Source organism: Ovis canadensis, chromosome 18, assembly GCF_042477335.2.
Source record: "Ovis canadensis isolate MfBH-ARS-UI-01 breed Bighorn chromosome 18, ARS-UI_OviCan_v2, whole genome shotgun sequence".
Classification (NCBI taxonomy): domain Eukaryota; kingdom Metazoa; phylum Chordata; class Mammalia; order Artiodactyla; family Bovidae; genus Ovis; species Ovis canadensis.
In genome coordinates this window covers 71,487,526-71,502,558 of record NC_091262.1, presented here as the reverse complement: position 1 = coordinate 71,502,558, position 15,033 = coordinate 71,487,526, and the positions used below count along the sequence as shown (strand labels likewise).

Below are 15,033 nucleotides of genomic sequence, written 5' to 3'. Positions count from 1 at the left end.
TAGAAGATTAAGCAAGACGTCCTTGCTTGATCTTGCATTGCATTGAAGGTTGAATTTCTGTTGTATATAATACAGTTGAAAAACAATATTGATTTTAAGTCTTCCTGCTTAGTCACACATTGTCAGTAGCATTCAACATAAGAGATAAACAAAAGATACATGTATTAGTTCAGGGAGTCTCCATTGAAAGATGACTGGACTAGTGTACAGCTTGAGTCAAGTTATGGTCCTTCCTCACCTTTTATCCTTCTGCCTGTTCTCCCTGCTATCCACTCCAACCCCTCAAAAAACAAGAAATAACAAAGGTTAATAGTGTGGGATAAACCCAATTTCCATCTTATCGGCCTGGCCCTCAGTGCCACAGTTACGAAAGTTCTACTTTATAATTAAATAAAACTCCCTTTGAAGGTAATTTATCTGTATGTTCCTTGCAGGCCTGATTATAATAATAAAAAATTGGAAACTGCCTTAAGGTCTCACAGTGGAAGAATAGCTAAGCAGTCATGCCTCATCAATACAGTGGAATAGTGTCCAGTAATTTAAATAGAAATCTCAAAATTTAGTGACAGTATTATATATGCACTAAATTTTATGAAAATTAATATATGTGCAAAAGAAAAAAGGTGAGAGAACTGCTTCACAATGTTAATAACAGTGGTTATCTCAGTAGGGAAGGTTTGGGGTTTTGTGGGGGGGTTTTGCCTTATTGTTTTCTATACTTTTATTATTCTTAAAATTAAGCATATATTTTTATAATGCGGAAACAAAATCAGTGAACATCATTTGAAAAAGAGGGAGTCACAGGCCTTTTTCTTTTTAACCTTCCCTGTGTTTCATTTCTGTTTGCAGTGCACACAACCTGTGCTAAACGATCTAATGCCAGATATTGCCATGGGTGTATCCACGCTGTCACTCAAGGACAGGAGGCTTCCAGAACTTGCTGTGGACACAGAATTAAGCCAGGCAGTTTCTGAAGTAGGACCAGGGCCTCCCCAACATCTATCGTGTATTCCACAGAGGCATACACATACATCTCGAAAGAAACACACACTAGAGCAAAAAACAGATGCTCGAGAAAATCAGCAGGAATATCCGGATTTCTATGACTTCTCAAATGCTGCTTGCAGACCATCCACTCCTGCCCCGGGCAGACGTACCCCCTCCCCTTCACAAGGTGGATATTTTGGTCCCGATTTGTATAGCCACAATAAGGCATCACCAAGTGGCTTAAAGTCAGCCTACCTACCAGGCCAGACCTCGCCTAAAAAGCAGGAAGAAACCAGGAAAGAGTATCCACTTCCCCCCGATGGGCATCCGCACAGACAGAAGAGTGAGCCAATACACCTCGACGTTGTTGAGCAGCCCCCCCAGCGGCCAGATTTTCCCTTGGCAGCCCCAGAAAATGCCGGCAGTGGTTCAGCCCATGTCAGGGGGCGAGCAGCAGGGGAAACTGACTTGACTTTTGGGCTGACTCCTAACAGACCTTCACATTCTGCATGTAGCTCTGAAGCTCCAGAAGAGAGATCCGGCAGAAGACTGGCAGATGAGTCCCTGGGCCATGGAGCTCAGCGAAATACAGATTTGGAAAGGGAAGATTCAGTCAGCAGAGGAAGGAGGTCCCCGAGCAAGCCAGACTTCCTCTACAAAAAGTCTGCCCTTTGAGAGTAACCTCCAAGTCGTCCGTGCCTGAGATGTGAAACATCCCATTTTATGATGTAACCCAACAACTTAGAGACCAGTTTATTGATGCCAGCTGATAACTCAGTTTCACGTTATTTTATTCTAGTTTTTGTATATACACGTTTATTAGACATGGCATGCTAAGAGGGTTATTTTGAATGCTGCATCTGCTGTCTGTTTTGTGTTTGAACAGTTGTGTGGGGAAGCATTTTTAAGAACAAACAAGCTGGCACTTTTTTTTTTCCCCCCTCTTTACAAACAATGGAATTTTTTTGCACTTGTACCTTTGTTTTATCTGTATTGGTTTTATATCAGTATGTTAAACTTTATTGCCACATTTAAAGGACTGTATTTTCATACTTTTTTGCATTTTACCTTTCATCTACCTATTTCCACGTGCATTGGATTGCACACTAAGATGTATTTTCTTATGAAATAGTTCTGTGTTTATTTTTTAATTATAGAAATTCCAAAGAACAGCACATCAAAATGCTCCTCTCTTTTCCGTAGTTGTTTCAGTTCAGAAACCTTCCTGCTCAGTCTTCATAAATCTTACGTCATCCTGTTTAAATAAGTCCTGGGAGCTGGTCTTCATTCCTCCAGCAGGAGTCCAGTCAGGAATCCTGAAGTTTTCCTGGTTCAGGAAAGAACAAGAAGGAGAAAAGCCTTCTGCGTCCAGGCAAAAGCTTGTTGTTTTATCCACAGGGCAGACTCTGTTAGAATCACTGCAGGTTCTGGTCATGTGGATTAGAGTTTCACTAGATGAGGTTTGAAAGAGATCAGCTTTCTTGGAATCCTAAAGCAGTGGAATTAGGAACTTCAGCTTGCACTACGGGATCGCTGCTTCTGAGCATTGACTCAGCAGCTGAGGGGGGAGTGACTGCTTGCTGCCTTCAGTTGTCCTGCTCTCTTGTGGGGGGAAAAAAAAACAAAAGGGCTTCAGTCTTACAGATGTCATTTGGTGTTTGTAAGTAGTTGTTTTAAGTGTTTTTCAAAGTGTGTCAGAATTTTGGTGTCCTTTAAAAAGTTATTGTATAATGCATAATGCTTTGTCACCAAAAAAGAAAAACCTTTTTTTTTTTCCAGTGAAACACTACATGTCCTACTTGAACTCCACTGGGGACGCTGGTTTGGGATTTTACTGAACCACTGAGCACATGGGATCTTTTAAGATCCTTTCCCTTAGAAGGGCAATGTGTGAGCTAAGGACTGTTTTTTTTTCTTACTCTCCAATGTAAATATATTAGCATTTTAAATCACTTCAACATTATTTGAGCATTCACTTTATATTTTTACACATAACATACACACAGCCGTAGCACTTAGATTAAAAGAGACTTTCTGAGCACTCCCTCACTTGAAGGATGTTTGGGAGCCTCCTCTCTGTGTATGTATATATACATATATACAACTCTGAATCACTCACACTCACTCTAAAACTATGCAGGGCTAGGGAGCCTTTACAAGCTACCATATAAATGAATTACATGCACTTTTAAGTAAATAGGTTTCTATTGGATGTCAACAGCTCTGATTTTTCCCGAAACTGTAGTTTCTCTTACAATCTCTTCCTACTTTACCCTGTGGATATACACTCAGGAATAATCTGACATTTTAAAAAATCCTAACAGCAAATAGTCTCAAAGATGGGAACATGTCAGTTGATCTGTCTACACCGGCAAACCGCTGCCGCTCGCTCTGCTGCCTGGCTAGTTAGCTGCTGCCCATGCATCCGTTGATGTCGGCCACGCTGCACACCAAGCCCTGGGTCTCCCAGAGTCAGCACCAGGCTCCTACGAGGTTGGCTGCATATCATCGCCTCTAAGGCTCCTTTTTTTTTTTTTTTAAGATGAAAAACTTAAGGACTCTGTTCTCATTTTTAGGAAGTTTCACCTTTTGTAATAAGATGACAGTGTCTTTTGAAACTAATCTCGGTCTGTCTCTCCTCAGAAACAAAAAATATTCATTCCATCACATTCCTTAAGGTGTATTTGTGTACATGTGTTGACATGAATTCTTTTGATACAGTTTTAAATTTCTCTTTGAATTCAGACTGTGCTGTGCTGGTACTGCAATTAAGAGTGAATAGATATAGTTGGTGGGGAAGTCTTTCTGATCTCTGACCTGTTTTTTTGTGGGTTTTATTTTGTTTGTTTTTTAAGACATAAGAGCTATTGATGCCCCACATGGCATATTTCTGAAAATTTACTAAGTATTCTTTCATGTCCCCAAAATATAAAAGAAGTGACCCACTGTCTGTAGTTTTGTTTAACTTATGAAGTTTGTCTTTAATAATTTGGCAGCATACCTGGCTGAACTGTGTATAGAGAGAAACGTGCTGTGGGACTGTGGACTGCTGTGACTTGCGGAAGGTGAACAGACGTGGGTTTTGTGTGAGGGTAGGGTTAATGGACTTTTAATGTGTCTCGTGAAGTGTGGTCAGTAGGGTAGGTTGAATAGCTATGTGCCTCTGGCTTTTAACCCCATCTCTTCAATCTTTTTTAATGCTTCGTAAGCATTAAAACCTTTCAGTGCTGTACTAAGATAAATGTGAAGTCTGAGTAAGATTGCTCTGAGAAATTAACGTGTATAATATGAAACTTAGGCTGTACGACCTAGTGTTTTACTCAGTGTAGAAACTTCCTGAGAACCAAATCTCAACACACCAGATCTCCTCTTGAGGCCGTGGACAATCAGGCCGTTAGACAATCGCCACTTTTGGTGCCCGCCATGTTGAGGTTGGCGAATGCTGGTTAGATCCTGGAGCGGAAGCAGAGGATCCACGTTACTTCAAGATGCTGTTGGTCTTGTTCTTATATTTTTGTTTTAATTCTGTGATCTTGATTAATGATTTCAGTTCCAAGTCATAGGTATGACTCCTAAGGGGAAAAGATAGCAAGAAAGGCAAAACTTACTCCTGAAAAAACAATCATTTGAATTGTCCACATACCATGCATAACCTTTCTCAGTGCCCCTGTAGCTTTTTCTAGGCAAATCCCTAGACCTAAGCTCTCCTGACATTTCGGTAACCAGGTAGATTTTAAGGATTTTAAATGACTTCTTTTTATTTGAGTTTTTTTTTTTGTTATTGTTGAACTCTCTGTGAAACTTAACCTAATTCTTGTTTATGCTTCCTTAAAAAAAAAAATCTGTTCTTCACTGGGTTTTCTTTGGATTTGTTCTTCAAACTTGAGTCGCAGTGGACAGTGCTTGTCCATTGATGGAGGGAAAACAGCCCATGCAACCTCCGCAGGGGCCACAGAGCTGACCCCTCCCTGTGTGTCGGTCTCTAGAAGTCTCAGTAACGACTTGGCAAAATATGTATTTTCATGTTTAAATCTTGCCTTTTAGGGAAAATAAGTTTCATGACACACTTGTAAGATACTTGTTTGCAATTCTAAAGCATTTATGTTTTTATCTTAGGACTGAACTCAAAGGGAAATGTTTGACTTTTTATTTTTAATTACTTGGTTGACCTTTAACTTACTGTTGAAAGTTACTATTAAAGCAGCAATGATGGGTGCTACTCCCCGTTCTGCAATGGTTTACTTTGTCTACTAAGGAGTTTACTTTCAAACCTCATTACAGATAACCTTACTAAAAGAGTGACCGTCACACACTAAAGGGTATCGTGCTATTTTTCCATTAACACTATTGTATAAACAATGTTCTATGAAATGTTAAGTTGTCTTTTTGTCCTATTGATTGCAATAGCTATTATGTAATTGTATTGGCAAGTCTTTTGATTTTTTTTTCCTCTAGAAAACCCTCAGACCATGAATCAATCTTCCATATTCTGAATATTATAATGCTGTGGCCATTTCTGTAGAAAGATGACTCGCAAGTGTGTATCTTGAAAATAACCTCTTGTGTTTGCGTGTTTACGTGGGTTCTGTCTTAAGAGCTGAGAGGAGCTCTGGGAGCTTCATGGTGTACCTGCACGTGACTGTGTGGGTGGGTCCCACGGGCAGGTGGGACGGAACCTTGCTCTTAGGTGGGGCGGCCGAGAGAGTCCGGAACTCCGCTTGCTGTTTCTGCACCACGTCTGCACTTGAGAGAGGTGGTGTCTTCTACAACACTGCGTTTCTTGTGGTTGTGCTGTTACTGGTATAAAGTCAAGTGCCTTCAATGCTAAAGGCTCAGAAATTTTTCTTAAAACTGATTTCATGTCCTATGCAAGTGTTTTCTACAACCTGCATAACCAGTACTTTGTAAAACTTGTTTACGCTTCGACTGTACATAGTGTTTTTTAAAGAAATACATAGTATTTTTATTTAGGTACCTCCGAACTTGAACTCGTCTGTGGGAAGCATTGTAAAACGATCGACCCATTTCCCTTTTGAGTACCGTTGCGGTTGTACAGGGGTTTTCACTGGTTCTATTTTTCTACTGTTACTGACAAGCATGTAACACTGACTTTATCCTACATATAGTTGGCGTTTCAAATAAATGGCTTGGATAGAACCCGCTGAGTTGGATACAGTCTGTTTTAGCAGGTAGCACACAGTCCTCAGTTACAGAAGTGATTTTGTCCCCACCACTAGGGGTAGAAAGTGGGAGGTTTTCTAGACGGACTTCTTCTCTGTCTCTTGGCCTTCAGGTATTCAGAGACTTGTTAAGTATTAACGGATTTCTTGGAAATAACCACCTTCTCATTTGACTCAAGTTCAAAACTTCCTGTGATGTCATTGGGAGCATTCCTGAGAGATTTCATTTTACATTTTGAACAAAAGTAACTTGCACAGGGGCCTCCAGAGGAATTTCAGCATTCAAAACACATGAACCCAACACCTGGAATGAGTCAGCACCTGGAAAGGCTGTGGTGAGAGACACAGATATACCCCAAGATTCACAGGCCCTCCAAGTGTCAGACACCTGGCTTAGATTCAAACTCTGAGCATTAATTAGTATTTTTCAGTTTGAAAGGGAAATGATGTCATGATCTAGAGCCTAGTTTTCTGGAGAAAAAAAAAAAAACATGTAAAATAGCTTTCCAATTTGCATTTTCTTAAATCACTACTTAAAACTTTAATTCATCTCACTAATAAGTTCCATCCTAGCATTTCACCCTTTGTTCCTCACTATGGCAATTCTCACAATGTTTTATTACCATCTTAGGTTTAACTGTGGGGTATCAAGATAAAGCCTAAAGTTTCTGGAGGTGAGCTGCTTCAAATTCTAAAACAGGAAATAAGTCAGCTTTCACTTCTGTTCTTGTGATTCCCCTGGAAAAGTGAGTCCAGGCCAGCTTCCCTAGCCACTTTTAGCCTTAACCTCTGTTCAGTGCAGTAAGTGTTGAGTCCACTTTTCCCGGGGGACTGTGGAGCAGCGGACAGCAGACAGGATACCTAATCTCAGAAGCCTTCAAGTAGCTAGAGAGACAGCCAGAGCAGTACATAGTGACTGAGGGGAAAGCTGGCTTACCACAGGCCAGGAATGAAAGGGAGGAGAAACACTGGATTCAGTGCAAAGCACTTGACTATTTTTTTCCTGTAATCAATGATTTAGGTATTGATTATGATTTATTTAATCCTCTGTGAATCACATACTATTGTTAGTGCCTAGGAGAAGAGGGCAAGAGAGGATGAGATGGTTGAATAGCATCACCGACTCAATGGACATGAATATGAGCAAACTCTAGGAGGTAGTGAAGGACAGGGAAGCCTGGTGTGCTGCAGTCCATGGGGTCGCAGAGAGGCGGACACGACTTGGCGACTGAACAACACAAATGAGAAAACCAAAGCACAGAGATACTGAATGGTTTATCCCAGGTCACACAGCTAGTTAGTTGACAGAGCCTGAGTTCAAACCCCAGGCATTCTGGCTCCAGAGCCCAAGTTCTCAACCACTGCGGTGTACTGCATACCAGAAAGCATGGTGCCCAGGTAAAAGGGCCACAGTGTGCAGTAGGTGGAGATAGGCAGTGCGTGGCATTTGTGTCTTCAAACATTCACCCAGTGAGCATCTTCTACCTGCCAGGCTCTGCTAGGCCCTGAGGACAGCCCCAGTCCCAGCCATGAGAATGCTAGGGTCTCAAGGGGAAAAAAGACGCAGGATTACAGAGGTAAGGCTGGAGTTCTGACTGGTGCCAGGACTGGGAAGCCTTCCAGGTGGAATCAAAGTGCAGGTGAAGGAAGAGTCCTGGGGCGAGGAGGAGCCGGTTTCCAGCAGTTTCCAGGGCTGAGCACTGGGGAAGCTAGGGTTGGCAGAGAGATGGGTTGGCCCATCTTGCCAGCCCTTCCAGGACAGGCTGAGGATTTTGAAATTGATCCTCAAAGCAACAGAAAGTGCTGCAGAGTTTTCAACAGGGACATAAATGTAAGTGGATTTACACAGCACATCACAGGACTGAGGAGCAGGTGTGGATCAGGAAACGAGGCAGGAGGCTGGCACGGCCTCCAGGGGAGAACTTGGATAGCCAACAGAGCAGAGAAGAGTTTGGTTAGGGAGTAGTATCTCCAGGACTTGGGAGTTGCTTAGGCATGGGGAGAGAGTGGGAGGAGTCAGGTTGAGGGGGAAAACCATGAGTTTAATGTTGATCGTGTTCACTTGGTGATTCCATGTGAGCCAGGAACTCAGAAGCAAGGGCCAAGCTGGAGGTGCCAGTGGGAGCTGTCCACATACATGCACGTATGCACGTGTGCCAAGTCGCTTCAGTCTCTGTGACCCTATAGACCATAGTCACATATTGGGTGGCAGTGAAAGCCTCGGGAGTAGATGGGGTGATGTAGGGAGACGGCTTAAATGAGAAGAAGACCAAGAATGAACTTTGAAGAACTCCCACCTTTACAGGTCAGCTTGAGGAAGTTGCTGACCAAGGGCTGCCTATCAGGTAGAGAAAAAACCAGTGTGGTTCTCAGAAGGGCATGAGGGACTGTTCACAACGGGTGAAACATGATCTTCGGAATGAATGAAGTGAAAAGCCAAATACAAAACAGGGCATATGGACACCCCTAGTTGTGGAGAAGATGAGAAAAAGGAGCTACATGATAAATTTTATATTCATAGAAACGTCTGCAAAAACCTATGAGAACATTTGCAAGAGCTAGCCTCTGGAGAGATGCACTGTAATAAGTGGGGGGAACTTAATTGTATACTTTCTGTACTGGTTGAATTTTTAAATTGCCTGCCTGTGTTTTTTCAAGTTAAAAGTTAAGAGATAAAGGATCAATTCCACCCCTCTCCCAAAGTTAACTCAGTGGCTGCTGCTCAGAGATGTTTGGAAAATCAGGCTCAAAAGATGATTGGGGTCAGCACCGTGGAGAAGGTGAGTGAACTTGGCAAGAACAGTTTGGTGGCAGGATAGAGAAGCCAGGTGGGGTGGGTGGGAGTCCACGTGGGATACGTGGAGATGGCCTTGGGGAGGAGCTGAGGCAGAGATGGGTGCAGAGAGGACAGAGGCTGTGGCAGTGGTGAGGTGTCAGGGGCCACAGCCAACCCACACGTGTCCGTCATGAGAGGCAGTCACACTCAGATGCAGCCCAACGAGGGTCTATCCCTCATGGAAGAGGAGGAGGCCAGCTCAGCATCGTGTGTGTTCTTAAAAGACTCTTAGTTCTGGGACTTTCCTGGTGGTCCAGTGGTTAGGATTCTGCAGTCTCACTGCCAAAGGCTGGGGTTCAAGCTCTGGTCAGGGAACTAATCCCACAAGCTGCATAGCCAAAAAAAAAGACCTCTTAGTTTCTAATCAAAGCTGCCTTCTCCAAGTATCAGCAATCATTCAGAAGTAGCAAAAGTTCATTTTCGGATCCCCTAGAGAACCCTGTGAAAGTCCCTGTCCTTAGTTACCAGAACCTGCCATCCCCCACGTAACAGGACCAAAGCAGATGAGTTGAGACCTTTGGTTATTTCTAGTACTGGTCTAGTACTGATGCTGAAGCTTAAGCTCCAATACTTTGGCTACCTGATTCGAACAGCCAGCTCATTGGAAAAGACCGTAATGCTGGGAAAGATTGAGGTCAAGAGAAGAGGGCGGCAGAGGATGAGATGGTTGGATAGCTTCACCAACTCACTGGACATGAACTTGGGCAAACTCCGGGAGATAGTGAGGGACAGGGAGGCCTAGCGTGCTGTAGTCAATGGGGTTGCAAAGCGTCAGACACGACTTAACGACTGAACAACAAGTATTGGTCATCTTTCCTAATACCAGGAACATGAGAATTCCCCAGAAGGCACCGTCCTGCTCCCTAGACCCTCCCAGACCCTTGTCTCCACGTTTGCTCACCTGTCCGGGTTTGAGGGATGCTCCCTGCAAAGAAAGGATGGCAGTGACTTTGTGGGTCTGCTCTCCATCCCCCACTAAGCCTGCATGAAATGTCCCAGCTCCAAATGCAGCTTACACTTGACAGGGAGAACAACACTGGCGTCATGGGCCTCACCTCGGTCTTCGCCTCGATGACTCATTGATGTGTCCCTCATCTGCACCACTCTGGCCCCTTTTTATTTGGCCTCTAAAACCCCTGGAGCTCACCATGCTGAACAGCCCAGAGGCGGCCCTGAGGCTTTGTGTCGGCAGCAGGGTGAAGACATCCTCCTCTGAGGTCTGCCCCGGGGTGAGCCTCACGTCTTGCAGAGCCTCGGATTTGGGGGCATCACTTGTCTGTAACCTTGGGTGGACATCTGCAGCCACAAAGTGTGCTAATCCAAGCATGCTTGTGACCACCGCTGGCTGGTGGGAGAGTGAGGAAGCCAAGGCCAGAAATCCCGAGGGAGGAAGGGCTCGTGTTCCAGAGGGGGGGTTGTCTGGTGGGGACCATCACCAGGGTGCCACCTCATCCACCTCAGCCTGTGAGGTTTTTTTTTGTTTGTTTGTTTGGGTTTTTTTGCTACTAATCCCTGTGGGATTAGTTCCCTGACCAGGGCTTGAACCCCATCCACCACCGCCCTGCAGGCCTGTGTCCTCATCCTTAAATGGGGCGACAGTAGTTCACTGTCTGAGCTCTGTGTGGGCTTCTCACATTTTGCCTCTTAATCCTTGAGTCACGCTGCATTGTCTTCCTGTTCTGGGGTGAAGAAGCTCCTCAATACCCCTGGCAGGCCTGCTCTGAGGGTCTGTGGGCAGCTCTTGCCTTTTGCACTCTCCTGCTGATATCCCTCACCTTAAACATCCTCCATTTCTGGAACCTTCCATCAGATGAACCAAATACCTCGCCACCCTCTGTGACTGAACTGCAACCATTTGTTCTTATTTCTCCACATCTGGACAGGTCCCACCCACCTTCTGGTCAGTCCAGGTGTGGGGCACCCCGAGAGGCCCAAGTGCCCTGACTTCCCCCCACTGCCCAGGGGTTTGTCAGTACTGTGCTCTTTGTAGCGCTGGGGTCAGCTGTCCCCCTGGACCTGCTGTTTCCCCTCTTCCGAGTCACTTGCCCAGACCCCTGGACTCCTCCCATGATCCACCCCTGGATTCCCAAGGCCATCCCCTAACCTCGTCCCCTGCCCTTCCTCTGCAACGGCCTCCTCACTCCTGCCATCTCCTCCTCACCGGCCTTTTCCTCAGCTGAGGCCCAGCCCTCCTCCCACCAGCCCTGCGGGCCTCTCCTGGGAACACTTCCCACACCTAAGGGTCAGGGTGAGCGGCGTGTGGCCGCCCTCCTATAGGGCACCCTGGCTTCCCTGCAGCTCCCCTGTCTGCCTGTCCCACCCTCAGCCTTGTGACTGTCACCCCACCCCTCCTGCCACACCGTGGGGCCTCAGCTCAGCCTCACTGTTGGCCTCTCCACGCAGGCTGGGCCATCAGCCTGGGGAGCAGCCAGGACTAGCCCCAGCCGCCTGCTCCACCACGCTGCCCTTGTCCCCAAAAAGGCTCCACCTTCGAAACCCTAACTCACTTCCTGCTCTCATGCCACCGCGTCCCAGATGCCCGCCCCCCCACCTCCCGCTTCCTCTGGACCTCTGACCTCTTTACTCCCCTCTCCCCTGAACAGCCCAGCCTCCCTAGGCGTCGGCCTCCTCGACCTGCTCACCTTGCCACCAATTTTCTGGCCAGATTCAACCCTTAAATAGACATGTCCATCTCCTGGATCTGGAGCCAGCTCTGGGGGACAGCAGAAGACAGTCTTACAGCCACGGTCCTCACTGTCCCCAGGCTCCCAGCCACTTTCCACCCTTGCCTCCTCTCACGGGGGCTGCCCTCCGGCTTGCTGCTCAACCTCAGGGGCAAAATAGGCTGCCCCCAGGTCCCTCATTCTCTCTCCTCTGTGACACTTCCAGTGAACGGAGGCACCTCTTTCTCCCTCTAGGGTCACCATCCGTCCCTAGCCTCTTGCTTGGGCATGCTGCACTGGGGTTGTGTTTCTTGGAAGGCGTAGGAACCCCTCTCTGGAGTGGTTTAGACACTGGAGGACAATCCAGTCCTGTCGTGTAGTGAATTTACCAAAAGAAAACCCAGAAGAAGAGTCAGGGTCCTTCCTACCCCAGGGCCAACCACAATATACCACGATTTAGGTAAAAGCTGTCAGCATCTTCCACCATTTCTGCCCCGAGATTCTTAACTGTTTCCAGTGCCCCCAAGTGAAGGAGGCTGGACCGTGGAGTGAAATGAGCCGGGAGTCGCCACTGATGAGATGCGGATCCCCATCTTCTCATCGCCTCAGTTTCCACATCTGTAATATGGGGACAGGCAATCCTACTCTGTGGGCCACTGCGGGTAGGAGAAGGAGATCACGTGCACAAGCGCATGCAGCCGGCGGCTGTGCCCCAACAGCGGAGCAGGCGGCCCCACGTTCCAGCCCTTTAACCATAAGTCAGAAGGACAGACCCTGACCTCGAAAAATTTACCGTTTAGTGGGGAGAACAGATACCAAGCAAATAAACCCACAAATATATCATTACTGACTGGGGTGCGTGCTGTTACAAATTAAACAACGATGTGAATATTAGCCACACTGCGGGGTCTCTCCATTTATAATAAAGAGGTCACAGAAGGGAGGGAAGGCCGGGCAGGAAAGAGAGAGCCTGGGGCCTCCGTCATGGCAGCTAGGTGACCTGCTGATGTACCAAGAACAGAACCCAGGGGATGAAATCCGTGGCTGACTCTGCAGCTTTGCGAAGAAACTGGTGGGGAAGGTGCGTCTGTCATTCTCATCAGGGTCTCTGTCCTCAGCTGCCACCCCGTTTTATTCACAGCTCCAGGCCTGCCAGCTGGGGTGGGCTTTCCTGATGGGGTGGAGCGCCCCATTCCCCTGCGAGTGGGGTGCTGAGATCCCAACGTGGTCACCCCCGGCTGTGTGCTCCTCCGCAGGCCTCTTGCCCCTGGAACAGCCTGAGTGGCACCTGCAACCCCGAGGATGTAAGGACAGCCGGCACACAGGCTCATCCCTCCAGACCCCAGCCGCCTTCCTTACTCCACAAGCGCTGCTCGGGGTGGAAGGAGACAAAGAGGCGGGTCAGTTGTTGTGACTGCTGATTTTCTGTGTCAGCTTGACTGGGCTGTGGGGTGCCCAGATGTCTGGCTAAACATTATTCTGGTGCATCCAGGGGAGCATTTAGCATCTGTACCTGTAGACTGATGCCCCTGATGTGGATGCCCCTCCCAGAGTGGTGGCATCATTCAATCCGTTGAAGGCCTGAATAGAACAAAAATGTGGAGAGAGGATTTACTCTCTGCCTGTTTGAAGTCAGACACTGGCCTCCTCCAGGACTGGGACACTTACATCATCAGCTCCCCAGCTTCTCAGACCTTCAGGCTTGGACTGGAACCACCCCCACTGGCTTTTCCTGGGTCTCCAGCTTACAGACGCAGCTTGCAGATCACAATCACATGAGTCAATTCCTTATTTTATAGACCGAGATAGACAGAGGTAGGTGTGAATATCTCCTGTTGGTTCTGTTTCTCTGGAAAACCTAATACAGTTGTGTTGGTGTGTGTGTTAGGCACTCAGTCCTGTCTCTCTGACGCCCCATGGACTGTAGCCCACCAGACTCCTCTGTCCACGGAATTCTCCAGGCCAGAATACTGGAATGGGCTGCCATTCCCTTCTCCAGGGGAACTTCCCAAGCCAGGGATCGAACCCAGGTCTCTCGCACTGCAGGTGGATTCATTAGCAGCTGAACCACCAGGGGAAACTCAATAGTTGTAGAACGTTTCACTTTGGCCGTTACAGCTCAGCCACATCCAGAAGCCTGAGGCAGAGAGGCAAGAGAGGGAAGCCAGAAGGTGGGGATGTGAGTGAGAAAAAGCAAGTAGCATAAGGCATCGGCCCCACACAGGAGGAAGAATGGCTGAAGAGAAACCCAGGTGGGAGTCTCCAGGTGGGGGGAGTTGAGACAAAGCTGAGCAGGGGCTGGAGACCACCAGGAACAACCTAGGAATCCCTGGGAGAAGACCAGAACAAAACGTTGGATGGGAGGCTGATGGAAAATTCCAGAAGTGTCCAGACTTTTTCCACAGGAAAAGGCACCAGCCCTCGGAGAGTAAGGGACAGGTGCCATGTGTGGTAGGGAGCGCTTTGTCATGGGCAGTGCTCAGGAGAAGATGCTAGAGAACCGCAGAGGTGTTCTTTGCTGCAGCGGAGCCCATAAGCTGCACACTGCAAGCTTCAGACAGTGGCTGAAGTGCCTGAATCACACCAAAGGCCTGGATTCTGTCTCCTCTGCCTTCCAGGGTATTGGCTTCCTCCTGAGTCTGGCCCCCCGGTGCTCATAGGATTTATGCCGGCGGCCAAGAGAGAAGAAGGGCTGAGTGCCCTCATGTCACCTGGCGCTGCCCCAAGAGCTTGGAGGCCCGGAGGCCCGGGGGCTGAGACCAGTACGGGACTCTGTGAGGATCACCTGTGAGACGGGACCCTGTCCCAAGACGTGAGGCTGGGTGGCTTCTCGGGTCCCTTCATCTGAAGGGTCCTGTGACCCTAAGTATGGATCACTCGCCTAGGAGCACTCACCTAGTGCCCAGTGGTCCAAGACACAAGTGAGACACCAGTCTGGCTGTATCCTGGATGCCCGCTTAGGCCAAGGCTTGCGTCTGGTAGCTGCTTCAAGGTGGACAGACTTGGAGGTAGCCTCACTGGCTCCTGGGGGCTCTGCTGGGTTGATTTCCATGTTCCCAGTGCTTCCCACGTTCGCAGCACACACTCGCCTTCTATGGGAGCTGAACTAGCTCCCTGCCAAGGTCCGGTTATCACTTGGATTGTTGCTCTTTCAATTTTCTTCTACTGCACTAGGGTCCTTTCAGGGAGCTGGGAGATGGGCTGTTTTCCTGGCATGGATGGTTCTATAACCCTGAGTGTTCACCGATGAGAGCAGTTCCAACGCTATGGAGAGCACTTTATTCACCTGCGCTTATCACAGGTGATGACTGCAACTGTGAATCATTTCCAAGGAAGCAAGAGCTGGGGGAAGGCCACAGACGGGCCT

At 47.5% G+C, this 15,033-nt stretch overlaps 1 protein-coding gene across 4 annotated transcripts in view; it reads left to right on the top strand.

Moving 5' to 3' along the window:
- The window catches only part of BTBD7 (BTB domain containing 7), an 83,491-nt gene extending 77,347 nt beyond the window's left edge, over positions 1 to 6,144 (top strand). For all 4 annotated transcript variants that reach the window (XM_069559947.1, XM_069559951.1, XM_069559948.1 and 1 more), the window contains one exon: positions 850 to 6,144. In XM_069559947.1, coding sequence (XP_069416048.1) covers positions 850 to 1,662 — 813 coding nt within the window. In that variant the 3' untranslated portion in view covers positions 1,663 to 6,144. The remainder of the gene's footprint in view (positions 1 to 849) is intronic.
- Positions 6,145 to 15,033: the final 8,889 nt, after the last annotated feature.